At 42.6% G+C, this 18850-nt stretch overlaps 1 protein-coding gene across 1 annotated transcript in view; it reads right to left on the bottom strand.

Moving 5' to 3' along the window:
* Positions 1-14064, bottom strand: part of LOC137429822 (CUGBP Elav-like family member 4) — a 350832-nt gene extending 336768 nt beyond the window's left edge. Inside the window, 2 exon segments of the mRNA XM_078779894.1 lie at positions 13546-13628; positions 13905-14064. Coding sequence (XP_078636020.1) covers positions 13546-13628; positions 13905-14049 — 228 coding nt within the window. The 5' untranslated portion in view covers positions 14050-14064.
* Between the last annotated feature and the right edge of the window lie 4786 nt (positions 14065-18850).

Raw genomic sequence — 18850 nt, 5'->3', positions numbered from 1 at the left:
TATCACTTCTCCAGAAAATATAGCAATATCATGGGTATATTACACTGTTTTGACGACAACAAACTTGTAATGTGCGAGGTTGTAAAAAAACGGGGGGGGGTGCTTAACTTAATTCTTTGTGTATATATATACACATATATATACATACACACATATTTGCCAATGAACACATAGGCGAAGACCAGCACTCCTGGAACAATGTGCTCTGGACAGATGAGTCAAAGGTAGAGATATTTGGCCACAGTACAAGAAGACATGTTTGGCGAAAACCAAAGACATCATTTGACCACAAGAACCTGATACCAACTGTAAAGCATGGTGGTGGAAATATTATTGTTTGGGGCAGCTTTGCTGCATCAGGGCCTGGGCAGCTCACCATCATAGAATCCACTATGAATTCTTCATTGTACCACAGGGTGCTTGAGGATAATGTGAGGCCATCTGTCAGAAAGTTGAAGCTCAACCGAAGGTAGACCTTGCAACATGACAATGACCCTAAACATACCAGTAAATCCACCAAGGAATGGCTGAAAAGAAAGAAATGGAGGTTTCTGGAATGGCCAAGTCAAAGCCCGGATCTAAATCCCATCGAGATGTTGTGGGTGGATTTGAAACGAGCTGTGCATGCAAGAAACCCCTCAAACATCGCACAGCTGAAAGAATTCTGCATGGAGGAGTGGGCAAAAATTTCTCCCAGTCGATGTCAGAGACTGGTAGACAGTTATAAGGAACGCCTACTTGAGGTTGTTTCTGCCAAAGGGGGCAATACCACCTATTAAAGCCAAGGGTGTACTTACTTTTTCCACATGCAAAATTTGCATTTGTTTATTTAAATTATACAATGGACTACAAAATGTAAATGTTTCATGATATTTGTTCTATTATATCACCTTTATCTATCAATATTGTTGAAATGAAGATCAAATAGCTGTATGTTGAAATATGTTGAAAAAGTCAAAACTTTACATGGGGTGTATTTACTTTTTCACGTGACTGTATATATATATACTAGCGGGGTCACCCGTGGGAATCCCACGGGCATGGATGTGTGTGACATTTCGACATATTGAGTTATATGCTGCACATTCATTTTTACAAAATGGTTACTGGCAAGTCATCAGATCCAGAAATGGTGTGAATTTAGTTATTTCACATAATATGTGACCCCTCACTCCTCTCCACCTGACACTCTCCTGTCTCCACCTGACACTCTCCTGTCTCCACCTGACACTCTCCTCTCTCCACCTAGCACTCCTCTCCTCTCCAAACCCTCACATCCCTCTCCTTTCCAATCCCTCACCTCTCCAATCCCTCACACTCCTCTCCTCTCCAATCCTTCACACGCCTCTCCAATCGCGCCTCACACTCCTCTCCAATCGCGCCTCACACTCCTCTCCAATCGCGCCTCACACTCCTCTCCAATCGTGCCTCACACTCCTCTCCAATCGTGCCTCACACTCCCCTCCAATCACTCCTCTCCAATCGTGCCTCACACTCCTCTCCAATCACGCCTCACACTCCTCTCCAATCGTGCCTCACACTCCTCTCCAATCGCGCCTCACACTCCTCTCCAATCGCGCCTCACTCGCCTCTCCAATCGGCTTTCCCCGTCTCGTTTCTCTCCTTTTTCTCCCGTCTCGTTCTTTTTCTTGCTCCAAATCGGCCCGTCGGAATCGGAAATCGGCCCGTCTCGCCCGTCGGCCCGTCGGAATCGGAAATCGGCCCGTCTTGCTTTTGTGCTTGTGCGTAAATAAATTGTGTTCATGCCACCATTTCTGGTGTTGGGCTAGCGGCTAGGGTGCCGGCTTAGGATCCTGGGTTCGAATCTCGGTCGATCGCCGAATTAATGCCAGGGGGGTTGACTCAGCCTGTCATCCTTCCGAGGTCGGCTAATTGAGTACCAGTTCACTGGTAATTCCCTGTTTGTCGTTGAAGGCGGCAAAAAGGGTTGGCGTCAGGAAGGGCATCCGGCCGTAAAACATTGCTTCAAAAAGGGGACAAAAAAACAACAACTACCACGGTCCCCGAAAAGGCCAACCCCCGCTTTGCGGGGAAAAATGGCCTCTAAACGGTGGTTTTTACACCATTTCTGGATCTGATGACTTGCCAGTAACCATTTTGTAAAAATGAATGTGCAGCATCTAACTCAATATGTCGAAATGTCACACACATCCATGCCCGTGGGATTCCCACGGGTGACCCCGCAAGTTTGCATTGACGTTCGTCGATGGACTCGTTCGCCCGTCTCATTCGTTTTCTTGCTGCATCCTGTGCAAGTCTGCGTTCTTCATCGATCGTCTCATTCATTTTGGAAATAGAAGTTTCCACGCAGCGCATGAATTGGCACGATCCTCAAGAGGAATTTGTCTCGTAATCATCAAATGATAAATGGCAAGTAAATTATATTGTGGAAAATTAAAGATTTCAAATAAACCTATTTAAAGTGTATTCGCACATAACTAATTTTAAAAAACGAAGAAATATCTCTCGGTAATTTCCTGAAACATATTTTACTTCCGGCTAATAATGTTGAATTAAATAAAAACGAAGAAATATATGTCGGCATCATTGTTGACGTTTTTGTGACGACTGTCATCAAACGAAAAAGTAATATATCTTAACGGAAAAGCAAAAGCGAATTTTTAATATATATCGACACGTTGCCGTCGGTGTCATGTTGGGCGGTGTATGATACACCATGACGCGATTTTTAAAAATATATCTCTGCATTTTCCCGCGTGTGTGGAATGTTCTCAATTATTGCTGACACCGAGTCCAAAACCATCGATAAAAATGAAATCATATGGTGAGTTAGATTGGAGATAAAGGCGTGAGAGAGACTCAATGGCCTTGAAGTTGAAGTTACAGGCGTTTGAGAATTCATTTCGTTCTATAAACGGCAACTTTCATTGGATTTCCTTCCCGTTTTTTTTCAAGCGAGTCGAAACCTATGTTAGCGACTGTGAAAAATGAAATGATATATCGAATTTTTAATATATATCGACACATTGCCGGCGGTGTCATGTTGGGCGGTGTATGATACACCATGACGCGATTTTAAAAAATATATCTCTGCATTTTCCCGCGTGTGTGGATTGTTCTCAATTATTGCTGACACCGAATCTAAAAGTAAAACCATCGATAAAAATGAAATCATATGGTGAGTTAGATTGGAGATAAAGGCGTGAGAGAGACTCAATGGCCTTGAAGTTACAGGCCTTTGAGAATTCATTTCGTTCTATAAACGGCAACTTTCATCGGATTTTCTTCCCGTTTTTTTTCAACCGAGTCTAAAACTATGTTAGCGACTGTGAAAAATGAAATGATTTATCGAATTTGATTTGAAATAAAACTGGGGGAGAGCAAGACACCACGGGCCTACAAAACAGGACTCAAAGCTATGCGAGTTAATAAAATGGTGGATATTTGTTTATAGCCACTCCCAGAATGGGTGGAGCTATGGGTGGAGCTACTCTGCAAACCGAGTAAGCCACACCCCGGACAGACACCCAACAGATAGACAGACAGACAGACAGACAGAATCATCTACGGCTATTATAATATAGATATATACACACACACACATATATATATATATACACATATATAGATACACACATGTATACAGACACATATATATATATATATACACATACAGATGTACACAAATCGGACTGTGCACATGTATCTGTAAGAAGGTTCTATAGAGTGGTGTAAAATTGTAGCCAAGCATCATAACTTGGAATTTGCCCTTTATGCAAACGTCTGTGTTTACCTTCGTGCTCGGTTCACATTTGCAAAGCCTCATAAAAAAGCACAAAACACTCATTGCCTCCATTAATAATCCACCGCATTGTCCGCGTTTCATCGCAGCACCAGATGCGACTCCCGTTCATGCAACACAGCCCGCCTTGCGAGGATATTAAAATTATATAGAAGAATACAACACCAGGGCTGAAAATAAAACACCATCGCATCGAAAGAATTGCAAAGAAACTTCCTTTTGTGTGTTCATGTTAATGGCATCGCGGTGTATAAAGCTTCGGCGAAATGTTCATATCTGTAATGAATTGAGCTTCTTACAATTAATGCATAATGAATCGCGGGTTCTCATCAACATATTAATGGCACTTGTTTTTAGACACGAGCCTTGTGTTTGGAAATACAGAACACGAGCATGACAATCGATTCACCTTTTGCAATAAAGCTGCTGACAGACACTTACAGCAATTATCGATATCGTCCATATATCTAATCTCAGACAATAATAATTACGATTGTACCTTGTCTCAAATCATCGGCGATAGGTCTGCCTAGTTCAAGGGAACGTTATAAACTCCACTGCAAAGCGAAGTTTAATCACGCGGTGCTCACAACCATGGTGGAGTTGTGTGGTCCTGTGTCCGATTCGCTGGATTAAAAATTGAAAAATTGAATTTTTAAATTGGAAAAAAAATCGCCGTTGAGCAGGTTAATGACCCCACGGCGTGTTTCGAAAAACTACAAATTCCACGATGGAGTGGAGTAAACGTGATAAGGTAAACGTGTGGGTTTCATATCATTTGGAATGATTTCTGGATACTATACTTGCGAACAATCGGGAAGTTGTAAAATATGGAGCGGTGACGGTGGAGTGTTGTCATTTCGAAAGCTGCATCGTAGTCGGGGAGCCATAGACCCAAAATTCTGAAGGAGGTGGTCAAACATGTTATACTTTTTTCTTGTATGTTTTTGGGTAGGTATATACATTCCTCACATGAAATGACTTGTTAACTCGACCGATCTTGCGAACTCACGGTATGGGCTCGAATCTGAACTTGCGTCCCGATTTGATTAGAGCCAAAAATTAGGGGTAGGTGAAATAAAAATGCTTTTTATATATATTTATTATTAATAAAACTAATTGTGTTGGATATCATTAGAAAGGTCTTGGGCCAGGCTACAAATTGGTGGTATGCAAATTTTGATGACGTCATCAGAGGTCAAAAGGTCACGAAGTTGAAGGGGAAGTGAAAATGCGGGGTACCCTTGTAGTAAAAGGGTTAATATCCAAAAATGCAAAGAGATTTAAAAAAGAAAACTGACTCATATTTTAGAGGGACTATATAGGAAGTTTTTAATATCAAGAAACTTTACAAATATATTAGCCTTACGGTATTAACCCCTCCTGTTTCAGAGACAAATTTTGAGAAAATGGTAAAAAATGGGGATTTTTAGATATTTTTAGAATAATGCTACAAAGTTGATTTTGAAGCAGGGAAGAAAACCAAACCAGGGTATCTTAATGATTTAATTACTCTATAAGTGCTAAATGCCTCTTTTAACCCTTTGTATGACAATATTAACCCCTTTTCACCTTTTGCATAAAATTCAAATACTTTATAAAGCAATCAAAAATTGTATTTCGTACGTGGTATATATACACATATATGCATTCAGGTGAGGGATGAATGATGTTAATTATTATACTTTATACAATATACCATGCCAAACAATATACCATGCATACAATATACCAAACTGTGGCTGATGTACCTTGAAATGGTCAGCATTCTGAGAAAATATGTACATGCCGAAAGAACTGGGAACTGGAATCTCCACATCACAACAGTTGAGCAAATGCTTCCATACTTAGTTGCTGCTGGTCATCACAAGTATGTTTCATGTCTCCCGCATTACATCCAGGCCATGAAACATCTACCAGCAAGTGTTGAAGCTGAATTCAGAAGAGGAAACTTTGTGGTTAGGCAAAGAGATGGCAAATATAATGGCGCTTGAACAGACCTATAACAAAGATGCCAAAACGAAATTGTTCTCCGGTATTTCCCAAAGCCAATCGGCCATCAACAAGTATCTGAAAGCATTGCCTGAGCTTACCACCATTTCTGAACATACACTCCGAATGGCAAACATGACAAGGGACGAGTTGTTTCCTGGAAAAGAGACAGCCTCAAAAGAGTGGAAGATAGTTTCTAGGATCCAGCTTGTTATCAAAGAGAAGATGTTGCATCCATTCCGTCACAGCCAAGGAAAATATCTAACCAATATTGCTACTGGCCATGTTGCATCATCCACAGAGCTAGTATCAGCCAAGGAGAAGGGACTTGAAGCACTCGCCCATGCTGAACAGAACAACTATGAAAAGGTAGTGCCGGTTCACCTCAAGACATTCACCGAAAAGGGGAAAAAGCCTGCAACAGCCGCATTGAAGGTGAAGCGACTTCACATTGAAGAAGGGTCGGTTGTGAGATCATTATGCTTCGCACAAAACCTCGACGAATCACAGAAAATGGATGCCTTTGCCCATGAATGGGCCAGTTACCCAAGTTCCCTATTCGACCAAGATGACGACCATCCTTGTGGGTATGCAATGCGCAAAGGAAACAAGGCTGATTATATCACAGCGTTGAAATCATCAATGGGTAAAGACTGGGAAGAACTAGACGATTTACCATCTACAGATCAGGAAAGTGCCATGATAGTGGACATGATGTCATTTGTCCAGCGATTTCAGGACATGGGTTGTGCAGACTTCACCCAGCTTCAGCAAAAATGTCTTGATAGGATAATTAGCATGAGGCCAAAAGGATGTAAAACGATACACATAATAGGAGATAGATATGATATCAGCCCTCACAACAGCCTAAAACAGGAAGAAAGATGCAGGTGAGAAAAAGAGGCAAAAGGAATAAAGACATTCATCCCACACCCGTCCATACCTGTGCTAAAATGGAAAAACTACATTGGAAAAAAAAGAAAACAAGGAGAACCTTTTGAAGTACCTCTCTCAGTCATGGTGTCATGAAACGAATGGGATCCGTGAAGGATGTCAAATTGTCATTGGGGGATTCACAGAAATAGCAATGATGCTGACCAGAGAATCGGCCCAGGAAGTTCCATCCCTATCAGGTTCAGGCCATGAAGAAGCAGATACTCTCATTTTTTCCCAAGCTGCATAAATAGCGAATGAACAGAAAGTTAAAAGAATTGTGGTACAGGCAAATGACACAGACATCATTGTCATGGGTATCTACCATATTACCCATACATCTGGTTTGAAGGAACTTTGGGTTCACAAAACTACATCATCTGCAGATGTGTTCTTGCCTTGCCACAGAATGTCTGAATGAATGAATGAATTCCACATTCATTCATTCCACAGAATGAATTCATTTCCACTCATTTACTTTACTCACTTACTTCACTTACTTCACTTCACTTACTTCACTTTACTTACTTCACTTCACTTACTTTACTTTACTTACTTCTTATACTCATTTCCACTTTTGAATTCATTTACTTGGAATTCATTCCACAGAATGTCTGATTACCTGCAATCAACCTTTCCCAATCTGAACATCACTGCAATGATACTTGCTGCGTATATACTCACAGGGTGCGACACAGTCAGTTACCCGTTCTACATTGGTAAAAAACGGGCTCTTAACGTGGCACTTGCATGCACAGATTGCCTCGGTCCCTTTTTTCTTTTTCTTTTTTTTTGTATACAGAGTCGAGCCTCGTGAAAGAGCTAAATGGCAGAATATGCTAATCCTGGAGAGGATTTGGAAGCAAAACCAAGCGCAATTCAGTCAGCTCAGAAATATTTCTATGCTTTGTATGGCAAAAAGGAGTTCTATGGCACACTGGATGAACTGAGATGTCATTTGTTTATGACAAAAAAAGGAGACGTGCGTTCACTGCCAGCTACAGAGGATGCATTTCAGCTACATCTTCTTCGGGCACTGCATCAAATAGCTGTTTGTAAACGGGCAACAGAAATAAATCCGATTTTACCAGACCCAACAAAATTTGGACGAAAAATTGCGAATGGGTCCTTGTTTGCAATCACAATGACAAAGGCTCCCAAACCCCACATGATCGTGACGTCATGCAAATGCCAAAAAGGACGTTGTCGACCTCGCTGTCCATGCAAATTAGCCAATGTCAAATGTACAATTGCCTGTGTTTGCTGTGGAAATCCTAAGCTTTGTGATCTAGCTGAATGAGATGGCCAAATGTGCATTTAAAAACATTGAGAATATTTGTAATTCAAGTTCTTTTTCTCGTTTCTATTGGTCATTGGAAGCTCCATGAAAGCCTTCCATGTACAACATTGCATGATACTCCGATACGCCTGTCGCCTGTTCCGGAATCATGAAATTGCTTCATTAGCGTATAGTCTGGTTTTGGTTAGGACTTTTGCTTAGACCAATTTTGCCTTTCTCGGTGTTCTATCATCACTATTTTCCTGTCAGTAATATCTACATATGCATGGCTGGTTTATTTGTGAGGATATGTTTGCCTTTATAGGCTGCAGTTATCATTTAGAGCAAATAGCAGTAACCATCATTTAACAATTAACGTATTAAAAATCAGGTTCATGTTATCAGTCAATAAGGGTTAACTGCCAAACAAAGGGTTAAAAGAGACATTCAGAACTCATAGAGTGATTAAAGCATCAAGATACCCTGATTGGATGTCCTTCCCTGCTTCAAAAGAATCTTTGTTTCATTATTCTGAAAATGTCTGAAAATTCCTTTTTTTTTTTTACCATTTTCGCAAATTTTGTCCCTGAAACAGAAGGGGTTAACACTATAATGCTAATATATTTGTAAAGTTTCTTGATATTAAAAACTTCCTATATGGGTTCTCTAAAATATGAGTCGGTTTTCTTTTTACAACGTCTTTGCATTTTTTGATTTTAACCCTTTTATTGCACAGGTATCCCACATTTTCACTTCCCCTTCAACTTCGTGACCTTTTGACCTCTGATGATGTCATCGACGACGTCATCAAAATTTGCATACCACCAATTTTAGCCTGATACAAGACCTTTCCAATGATACCCAACACAAGTGGTTTTATTAACTAAAAATATATAATAAAGGCATTTTTATTTCACCTACCCCTAATTTTTGGCTCTAATCAAATCGGGACGCGAGTTCAGATTCGAGCCCATACCGTGAGTTCGCAAGATCGGCCGAGTTAACAAATCATTTCATATGCGGAATGTATATACCTACCCAAAAACACATAAGAAAAAAGTATAACATGTTTGACCACCTAAAACCTTAAATAGGCACTTTTTTTTTTTTTTTTTTTTTTGTAGACAACATCGAGGCTCGTGAAAGAGCTAACATTAATCACACAAAAAGACAAACCGACACACAAAACACAAAAAAAAGGGGAGCGGCAGACAAGATGGGGAGAGAGGGGGAAGGACACAAACACAACATTTGAGAGCAGGGACATCGGGAGGACTTGGAGGGAGGTGGGAGAGGTATAAAACATATGAACACTGCAAGGACTCTGGGGTGAATTACCGGGGGTAGAAAAGATCAAGGTTTTGGATGGGAGAAGATAAGAGATGGTGGTGAACAGCTGTTTTAAAGACCTGGAGGGAGGAGTGGGATTGAAGGGAGTGGGGGAGTTTGTTCCAGAGGCGGGAGAAAAGGGGAATGAAAGAGTGAAGGTGAGCAGAGGGTCTAGACTTTGGCAGTTTAACCATAAGAGGGTTGCAGGCAGATCTTGTGCGACCTGAAGGAATATTGGGGGGACAGAGCACAGAGAGAGCTGGGGGAGCAAGGCCGGAGACATGACATTGGCCTAACCAAATATCGAAACCCCTGTCAGATTCAACCAAACCCCTAGGAGAAGATGTAGCTTGAACTCGATTACCCCCTAAAAAGACATCTCTTTCGGGCGTGGCTACGCCCACGATGGGCGCAATACGCCCACTCTAGGCAGGACACAACTAGATCATGATATCAACCTCCCACCCAAGTTTCATCAAGACCGGATGATATCATCGGGTAGTTATGCTGCGGACAGACAGACACACAGACACACAGACAGACGCACACACATGACGAATATAGTGGTCACTTGATAACTCGTCAACCAATTCAAACGAAAGACGTCATGACTGAGTAGAGCCCATCACCGATATAGTGTTATTAAATCTTTGCATGACACAAAGAAGCGAGTTTGACAAAAGTATTAGCAAAACAAACTCGATGTTATCTTAAAACATTTTGAAAAATAAAACACCCTTAGTTGGCTCTGCTCAAACTAAAGGTCAGAGACATGTTGAGCATGAGCTCTTAACACCGGGAATAAAGTTGCAAAATAAGCAGATGTTTGGTACTACAGAACTTTAATATAAAAGAAAACAAACACGACTAAATGACAATAACACCAAAGCAACCCCGATTGTGCAGACCAGTACAATGCAGATATGTTCAGGATATTGAGCCGAGGTCGCAGTATGTTACATCTACGTATGTTAGAAGCAACCATCATCCATTACACGGACCCTACATTGTGTCGTGAAAAGGAATTTGTACATTCTCTCGTTCTCTTTCAGCTCCCCTACTATCGCTCTTGAATCGATGGGAATAAACGTGTTGCTCCGCAGGATGCGCAGAACGCCTCGGGAGTTGGTTCCGGGTTCTGCTCGCTCACTCACCCGAGCTGGACGAAGAACGTGTCCGTGTCGTGGAAACGAGGTGCACCCGAACCCGGAAATCCGGGAGCACATTTCAAGGTTTACCGTCAGTTGACTTTTACTTTAGCAGCGTTCGATTGATCCACGAGCAATGTGTTTTACACCATCACTTACTGCTTATGTGTTCTCTTGCATGTACAGGACTGTAGTACGTCGGCACAAACGTGAATAATCCGTTTTACAACACACAATCGACCAGTTTCCTCCGCCGAAGGAAGTGTGAAAGATTGGAATCGAGAGTGGGGTTGTGGGGGAAAAACCTATGGCAATGGAATTGCCGGGAAAACTCCCGGTTGAGACGACCGATTTGGGAATACTTCTGGGTTCTTTTCCCGAAAATGTTTTGGAAAACCAAAAATGGAAAATGTATGTTTTGCTTAGGAAACCAGAAAATAATTGACAAACGTATCTGATATGTAAGGAACATTAAAATATAATACAATTAGTAGATGGACCCGTGCTGTAAAATAGTGTAAAAACAATGAGTGTAACAAACTTCAAATACAGTTGTGTGTATTCAATAATACGGAGTGCTTACAATTAGAGAGAGTCAATGTGAGTCGTGAGTCGTGAGTCGGTGAAAGTAACGAGTGTAAGACGAAGGGAAAGAGAGAGCGAGGAGGTGACTTATAGTGACTGTGTAGATGAGTGTGAGTGAGCAAGCAAAATAAGTGATTCATGTAAAGGCTCAGGGTAAAGAGCGAGTGAGTATAGCAGGTGTGAATGAGTTTAACACTCAAGATAAAGAGTGAATAAGTGAGTAGAGAAGGTAGGTCTGAATGAGTGTAAGGATCAGGGTAAAGAGTGAGTAATGTGGTAGTGATTTGTGAATGAGTGTAAGGATCAGGGCAAAGAGTGAGTAATGTGGTATTGATTTGTGAATGAGTGTAAGGATCAGGGTAAAGAGTGAGTAATGTGGTATTGATTTGTGAATGAGTGTAAGGATCAGGGTAAAGAGTGAGTAATGTGGTATTGATTTGTGAATGGGTGTAAGGATCAGGGTAAAGAGTGAGTAATGTGGTAGTGATTTGTGAATGGGTGTAAGGATCAGGGTAAAGAGTGAGTAATGTGGTATTGATTTGTGAATGAGTGTAAGGATCAGGGTAAAGAGTGAATAATGTGGTTGTGATTTGTAAATGGGTGTAAAGATCAAGGTAAAGATTGAGTGATGTGGTTGTGAATGAGTGTAAGGATCAGGGTAAAGATTGATTGATGTGGTTGTGATTTGTGAAAGAGTGCAAGGATCAGGGTAAAGATTGAGTGATGTGGTTGTGATTTGTGAAAGAATGCAAGGATCAGGGTAAAGATTGAGTGATGTGGTTGTGAATTAGTGGAAGGATCAGGGTAAAGATTCAGTGATGTGGTTGTGATTTGTGAAAGAGTGCAAGGATCAGGGTAAAGATTGAGTGATGTGGTTGTGAATTAGTGGAAGGATCAGGATAAAGATCGAATGATGTGGTTGTGAATTAGTGGAAGGATCAGGATAAAGATCGAGTGATGTGGTTGTGAATTAGTGTAAGTATCAGGGTAAAGATTGAGTGATGTGGTTGTGATTTGTGAATTAGTGGAAGGATCAGGATAAAGATTGAGTGATGTGGTCGTGAATTAGTGTAAGTATCAGGGTAAAGATTGAGTGATGTGGTTGTGAATTGGTGTAAGGATCAGGGTAGAGATTGAGTGATGTGGTTGTGAATTAGTGTAAAGATCAGGGTAAAGATTGAGTGATGTGGCTGTGAATTAGTGTAAAGATCAGGGTAAAGATTGAGTGATGTGGTTGTGAATGAGTGTAAGGATCAGGGTGAAGATTGAGAAATGTGGTTGTGAATTGGTGTAAGGATCAGGGTAAAGATTGAGTGATGTGGTTGTGAATTAGTGGAAGGATCAGGCACTCAGCAGAAAGAGTGAATACGTGAGTAGTGCGGGTGTACATGAGTGTAATGATCAGTGACACAGGGTAAAGGGTGAATAAGTGAGTAGTGCGGGTGTACATGAGTGTAATGATCAGGGACTCAGCATAAAGGGTGAATAAGTGAGTAGTGCGGGTGAACATGAGTGTAATGAATGGTCAGGGACTCAGCGTAAAGAGTGAATAAGTGAGTAGTGCAGGTGTACATGAGTGTAATGATCAGTGACACAGGGTAAAGGGTGAATAAGTGAGTAGTAAAGGTGTACATGAGTGTAATGATCAGGGACTCAGCATAAAGGGTGAATAAGTGAGTAGTGCGAGTGTACATGAGTGTAATGAATGGTCAGGGACTCAGCATAAAGAGTGAATAAGTGAGTAGTGCGGGTGTACATGAGTGTAATGATCAGGGACTCAGTGTAAAGAGTGAATAAGTGAGTAGTGCAGGTGTACATGAGTGTAATGATCAGGGACTCAGCATAAAGAGTGAATAAATGAGTAGTGCGGGTGTACATGAGTGTAATGATCAGGGACTCGGCATAAAGAGTGAATAAATGAGTAGTGCAGGTGTACATGAGTGTAATGATCAGGGACTCAGCATAAAGGGTGAAGAAGTGTGTGGTGCGGGTGTACATGAGTGTAATGATCAGTGACACAGGGTAAAGGGTGAATAAGTGAGTAGTAAAGGTGTACATGAGTGTAATAAATGGTCAGGGACTCATGGTAAAGAGCTAATAAGTGAATAGTGAGAGTGTGCACGAGTGTAATCATCAGTGACTCAGCGAAAAGAGCTAATAAGTGAGTAGTGTGGGTGTGAATGCGTGTAAGGATTAGCTAAAGAGCGAGTAGTGACGATGTGAATGAGTGTAGTGGATCATGTAAAGAGCAAGTAGTGAGGGTGTGAATTAATGTAAGGGATCAGGGTAAAGAGTGAGTAGTGAGGGGAGTGAATGAGTGTAAGGATTAGCGTAAAGAGCGAGTTGTGAGGGTGTGAATGAGTGTAGCGGATCAGGGTAAAGAGTGAGTTGTGATGGTGTGAATGAGTGTAAGGACCAGGGTAAAGAGCGACTATAGTGAGTAACGAGAATGCAAGTGCGTGAGATTGAGACAGGTGAGTGTCGCACGTGCTTACCCCGGGGAGTGTTTTCTGTTCGTGCAGCGCACTCTGAGCCTTGAGTGCCGAGTCGCGAGCGCAGTACGTGAGGAACGCGCATCCTGGGGCCGGGAGTGGACAGGGACAGACAATGTGAAGGAGAGACGGGCAAGGAGACGGAAACAAAGGAAATCCCGTTCGGCCGCCTCTGGAAGGCGCGACGCGCGCTGTTTACGTGGATTCGGGAGCGTCGGGAAAGCCCGACGGGCCGGCGGGAGCTGTCCGCTTCAGCACCGAATACTACTCGCTCGCACACCGGACGCGATCCGGAGCGTGCGTCCATACATCTCGCTCACGGTGTGCGCTGCGACGCGAGACGCGAGCCGAGCCAGACACACCTTTGTGCATCCCCGTGAGCCGATCCTTGAGCACCGTGAGTTCGTAGATTTTTCCGAATTCCTCGAACAGCGGCTTGAGATCCCTCTCCTCCAGGTTGCGAGGAATCTGTCCTATGAACAGCTTGATGGCGTCTTGGTCCTTCATGGGCACGGCGGCGCTCTGCTGGCTGTGATTCAAACCGTTGAGAGGAACCGGATTGTTATTGTTGCTGCTGCTGTTAATGTTGTTGTTGATGATGATGTGGTTGTTCTCGGGCGCCAGGCCGTTGCTCAGCGAAGCCATCTTTGTCCCGACGCTGCCCGCAGCCGTGACGTCACGCGCGCAGCGTTTATCCTATCTCCTCGTGACGTCATCCCCGCGTCTGGGAGCGTGCGTGACGTCACGAATCTCGGCAGTGCACAGTCCGGGCACGGGTGAGGATACCTATATGGAGACTATTCATTTATCCACATAATCGGTGCGCTCCAACTCTCCGGAGTTCACGAAGCTCCTTCCAACGTTTGCTTATTCATTCCTAATCTCAATCTTTTTCTTCGTTCCCTCATCACATCCTGATCCTCTCAACGCGTTTGCTCTTTCCCCGTCCGTTATACTCCCGTTTACCCTTTATATTGTCTCCATTAATTCCCATTTTATCCTGCCTGTTTGTTTGTGCATTTGTCATTCGTTTGTCATTCATTTATTTGCTTCCTCTGCAATTAACACCTTTCATTCCCACCCACTTTCGTTCGTCTGCCCTCCTTCCCTCTATGTTCCTCATGTGTGTGTGCATATATACAGACTTGGCATTTAATATGGAATATTTTTTTTGTGGGGGGTGAACTTACTTTTCAAGATGTCTTAGAACCAAAAGTTCATTGGAATTATGTTGAAATTATTCTAGATTTTGTTAATGTGACCTTTAAAAGAAACAAAAACCACATTTGACATTTCGAAACAAATAAATTGATCCTTGAAAGTGATGTAAGCTGATATCGAACTCGATTCACGGACAGGACTGTGTTAAACTTCTGTACGTTTTCCAGAAGTATCTCTTTATTTTGCACATTAGCCAAAATTTTTTTTAACAAAAACAAAAGTTAAATTACGATTGGGATTACGGACAGTAAAATTACAGTTCAGTACTTCGTGTAACCCCCACGAGCATTCAGGAGAGCACGTACACGTTGAGGCATGCTGTTCACGAGATTTGCCAAGGTTTGGACAGGAATCGCTTGCCATGCAGTGACAATAGCCGACTGCAATTCACGCACAGAGGTCGGCTGCTGGTCCAAGTGGTCGATTTGACGCATTAATTCTGCCCACAAGTTCTCTATTGGGTTCATATCCGGGGACATGGCAGGCCACTCCATATGCTCTACACCACGGTCAGCAAGAAAGTGTTGGATCATGCGAGCACGATGAGGCCGTGCATTGTCATCATGGAAGACAAAGTTTCCTCGAAAGGATGCACGAGCAAATGGAAGCAATGTTTCTTCCAGAATGGCCCTGTACTTGAACTGGTTCATGTTTCCATTCAGAACAACCAGGTCAGTTTTGCCCCCTGCATGAAAAGCAGCCCAAACGGTCACCCCACCACCTCCAGCTTGGACTCTTGGCACTATATAATCTTTGTTGTAGGCTTCATGCACTTGTCTGCGCACTCGGATGCGGCCAACTTGACGATAGACCAGAAATCTAGACTCGTCACTGAAGATCACGTGATTCCAGTGTCCTGGCTGCCATTGACGGTGCTCTCTGGTCCACTGCAATCGGCGCTGGTGGTGTTGTCTGGTCAGGCGTGGCTTTCTCAGGGGACGCCTGGCACGATAGCCTGCTTGAACCAGTTGTTGGTTGACTAGCCTTCTGGATACAGGCACATTTGTCAGTTGCTGACACTCAGCCCGAAGCCGATTAGCTGACTTGGTACGGCCATTGCGGACTAACCGGTGCAGCTGGCGATCATCCCTCCTTGTGGTTCTGCGGGGATGTCCTGGCCTCGGTATTGGAGTAGGGACACCCCTCTGAGCATTTCGTTTCAGGATCTTTGACACCTGACCTTGAGTGATGCCAGACTGCCGAGCAATAGCACGCTGTTTCATGCCGTAATTTCGTAAAGCCACCACTCCATGACAAACAGCATTGTCAAGTTGACGGACCATCTCCAGAGGAAGCGGCAATAACTTTTGGAGACGTGCAGCAGTTGTTTTCCACTAATACAGAACGCAACAACCCTTGTATACCCGACTGTGAAGCCAATCATCAAATGCACCTGTCCGTACATTTTGCCACGCCACCTGTGATATAATCCTGTTGTTGACTTCTTGCTGCGACAGACAATCAGTGACATGGTTCTTTTAACAAATAAATCACCAAAGTGTAAAAGAAACTCACCAGATTGATATACTGAGTTAAGAAAGTAAACCCAAGTCAAGAAGAAAAAAAAAAAATTCCATATTAAATGCCAAGTCTGTATATATATATATATATATATATATATAAGTAATGACTTGTGGTTGGGATTAAAATCAAATGAATCCATTTTTAGTTCTCCAACCTTTAATGAGCAAACAAACCACTGCTCGACGTTTCGATCTGCAACACGGATAAACGTGCATCCACTGACCTTTCCCGAGAGTAAAGCAAAACAACTCTATACCCTCCGCAATATAAAGGAAAAAAAGGGGGGGGGGGGGGGGGGGACACCGAACCACCAATCAATGCCATTCTGGAACAACTCTTGCCATTCAAATTTAAACCGTAAATCAAAACCGTTGAACCAACACCTTGGGATGTTACATTAAAACCACCGTTAAATCACCCGTTGAATAAAACAAACGGTATGCATGCAAAGTTTTGGGCCGCTAGGTTTCATGGTTTTGGAGTTATGGAGGAGACAGATGGACATTCGGATGGACGAACGGACACTGCCTTGTATTATTATATATATGTGTATATATATATATATATATATATATATATATATATATATATATATATATATATATATATATACATATATATATTTATTTATTTTTTATTTTTATATATATATATTCTTACGGAACCGCGGCGAGGATGTTGTTTGCCGAGCGGATGGCCGCCACGCCCGAACAGTTACCCCGACTAACCCGATTCCTGAACGTTGGCCGAATCGCGCCACAGATATTCAATGAGGGAAAAGACAAAGGCGACACGGATGTGAAGAAGAGGAAGACAGAAGTAGGGAATATGAATATAATTTATTTCTATTTACAGGACCAAAAGAAACCAAGGAAGAAGGAAAGATAATAAAATAAAGACAGAAGGAATCAAGGAGACACAGTGAAAATTCTAGCTTGACTAAACAGGCTTAATTAACCCAGGGACAAGACACACAGAACAAACTCACATACACGAATGGGGAAATTGCAGGCAGGAATGACAGGAGGTGGGTGGCTGGAGGGGGAGGAAGGCACGGAGCTGGCTGGAGCTTGATCCCGCACGGGACGTCGGGCTGGACCTCGACGGCCGCCGATGCCACTGATCCTGTGGTGTGCACGGGGTAATGGGTCGGAGCTGCCTGGTGGAGCCAATGCTGCTGGTGGGGGGTCTGGCGTGATGGGTTCTCTCTCCCTCTCTTGGCTCGCAGGACTCTCTTTTCTCTCTCTTAGTCCAACTACTTCAAGGCTTTCGCGCGCGCTCTTTATAGCGCCTCAGGCGATCAAGCCGCTGGTGTCCAGAACACGCCCATCGGTGAGCTCGCCTCGGCCCTGATTGGTCGGCACGGCCCTCTGGCTCCGCCCTTGATGATGATGGGCGGGCACGCCCAGGATTCGGCAGCTCCTCCCCCTTCTTCTCCGAGCCGACCTCATGGCGAATGGAGTCGCGGAGGGAACAGTTGGCAATTGTTGGAAGGGGAATGTGAATGAAAGGGGATCTACTCTTATTTCACTTGGTGCAATGGAGTATTTAAATTAATGGAAGACACAGCCTTACACTAATACACATAATAAGGATATAACTACTGAACAGGGAGATATGGTGTCCTGCGTGTATGCTTTATGGAATTAACTACGGGAACGCCCTTTGACCTTTATACAACAACAAATGCAGGAAGGAGGGTGACATTTTACAACAATTCATTACACAACAATAAAAAAAACAACATTCTCATATGCACAACAATATATATACATATACAATTATACATATATATATATATATATATATATATATATATATATATATATATATATATATTCAAACGACTCCATGGCAAGATCTCCAACCTTTAATTGAACCAACAATGACTCAACGTTTTGGTTAACAACATGTGAAAAACCACATGTATCCGTTAACCTTCCTCAAGAGTGATAAAATAATCTCAAAACCCCCCTTATATACTCAAAGGTGGGGGGTGGGCAAAGCCGGACAGCCAATCAAAACACATACCACATCGCTCTCGTGAACTCACACTGTTATCACCAAATTAAACTAGATGGTATTCATAGAATACTTACCCTGCGCAGTCAACTTGTTGCGTGCCAACTCTTCTGTTTTTGAACATTTTGTTTTCTTTGTTCCAATATGGCTGCCAGACCACGTGAGTGATGACATCATAAATTTATATTCTCTAATATAATTGTTGCATAGATCATGCTCAATACATTTCAAACTGATAAGACTAAGCATTGTCCCTGTCGAATTATGACGTCATAATTATGGCACCAATGACGTCATCGTTAACAACACCTATTCCCCATATGGAGTTATTTACAATGAGCCACGTTTCAATTTTTTCCATGCAGCAGTTTTGTTGATATAGAGGTGCAACATTTTTCGGTTTTTCCAAGATGGCGCCTGTACCACATGACCTATGACGTCATGATTATCATTAAAATATTCCACATGAGGAGGCGCTCCTGTGGTGAAAATCTCGTGCCCATCAGACCAAGTTGCTAAGAAAAAAAATTCACAATGATCA

This window comes from Myxine glutinosa, chromosome 6, assembly GCF_964187855.1.
Source record: "Myxine glutinosa chromosome 6, kmMyxGlut1.1, whole genome shotgun sequence".
In the NCBI taxonomy this organism is placed as follows: Eukaryota; Metazoa; Chordata; class Myxini; order Myxiniformes; family Myxinidae; genus Myxine; species Myxine glutinosa.
Note: the sequence above shows the minus strand (reverse complement) of the source record. Positions and strands in the feature narration are given on the sequence as shown.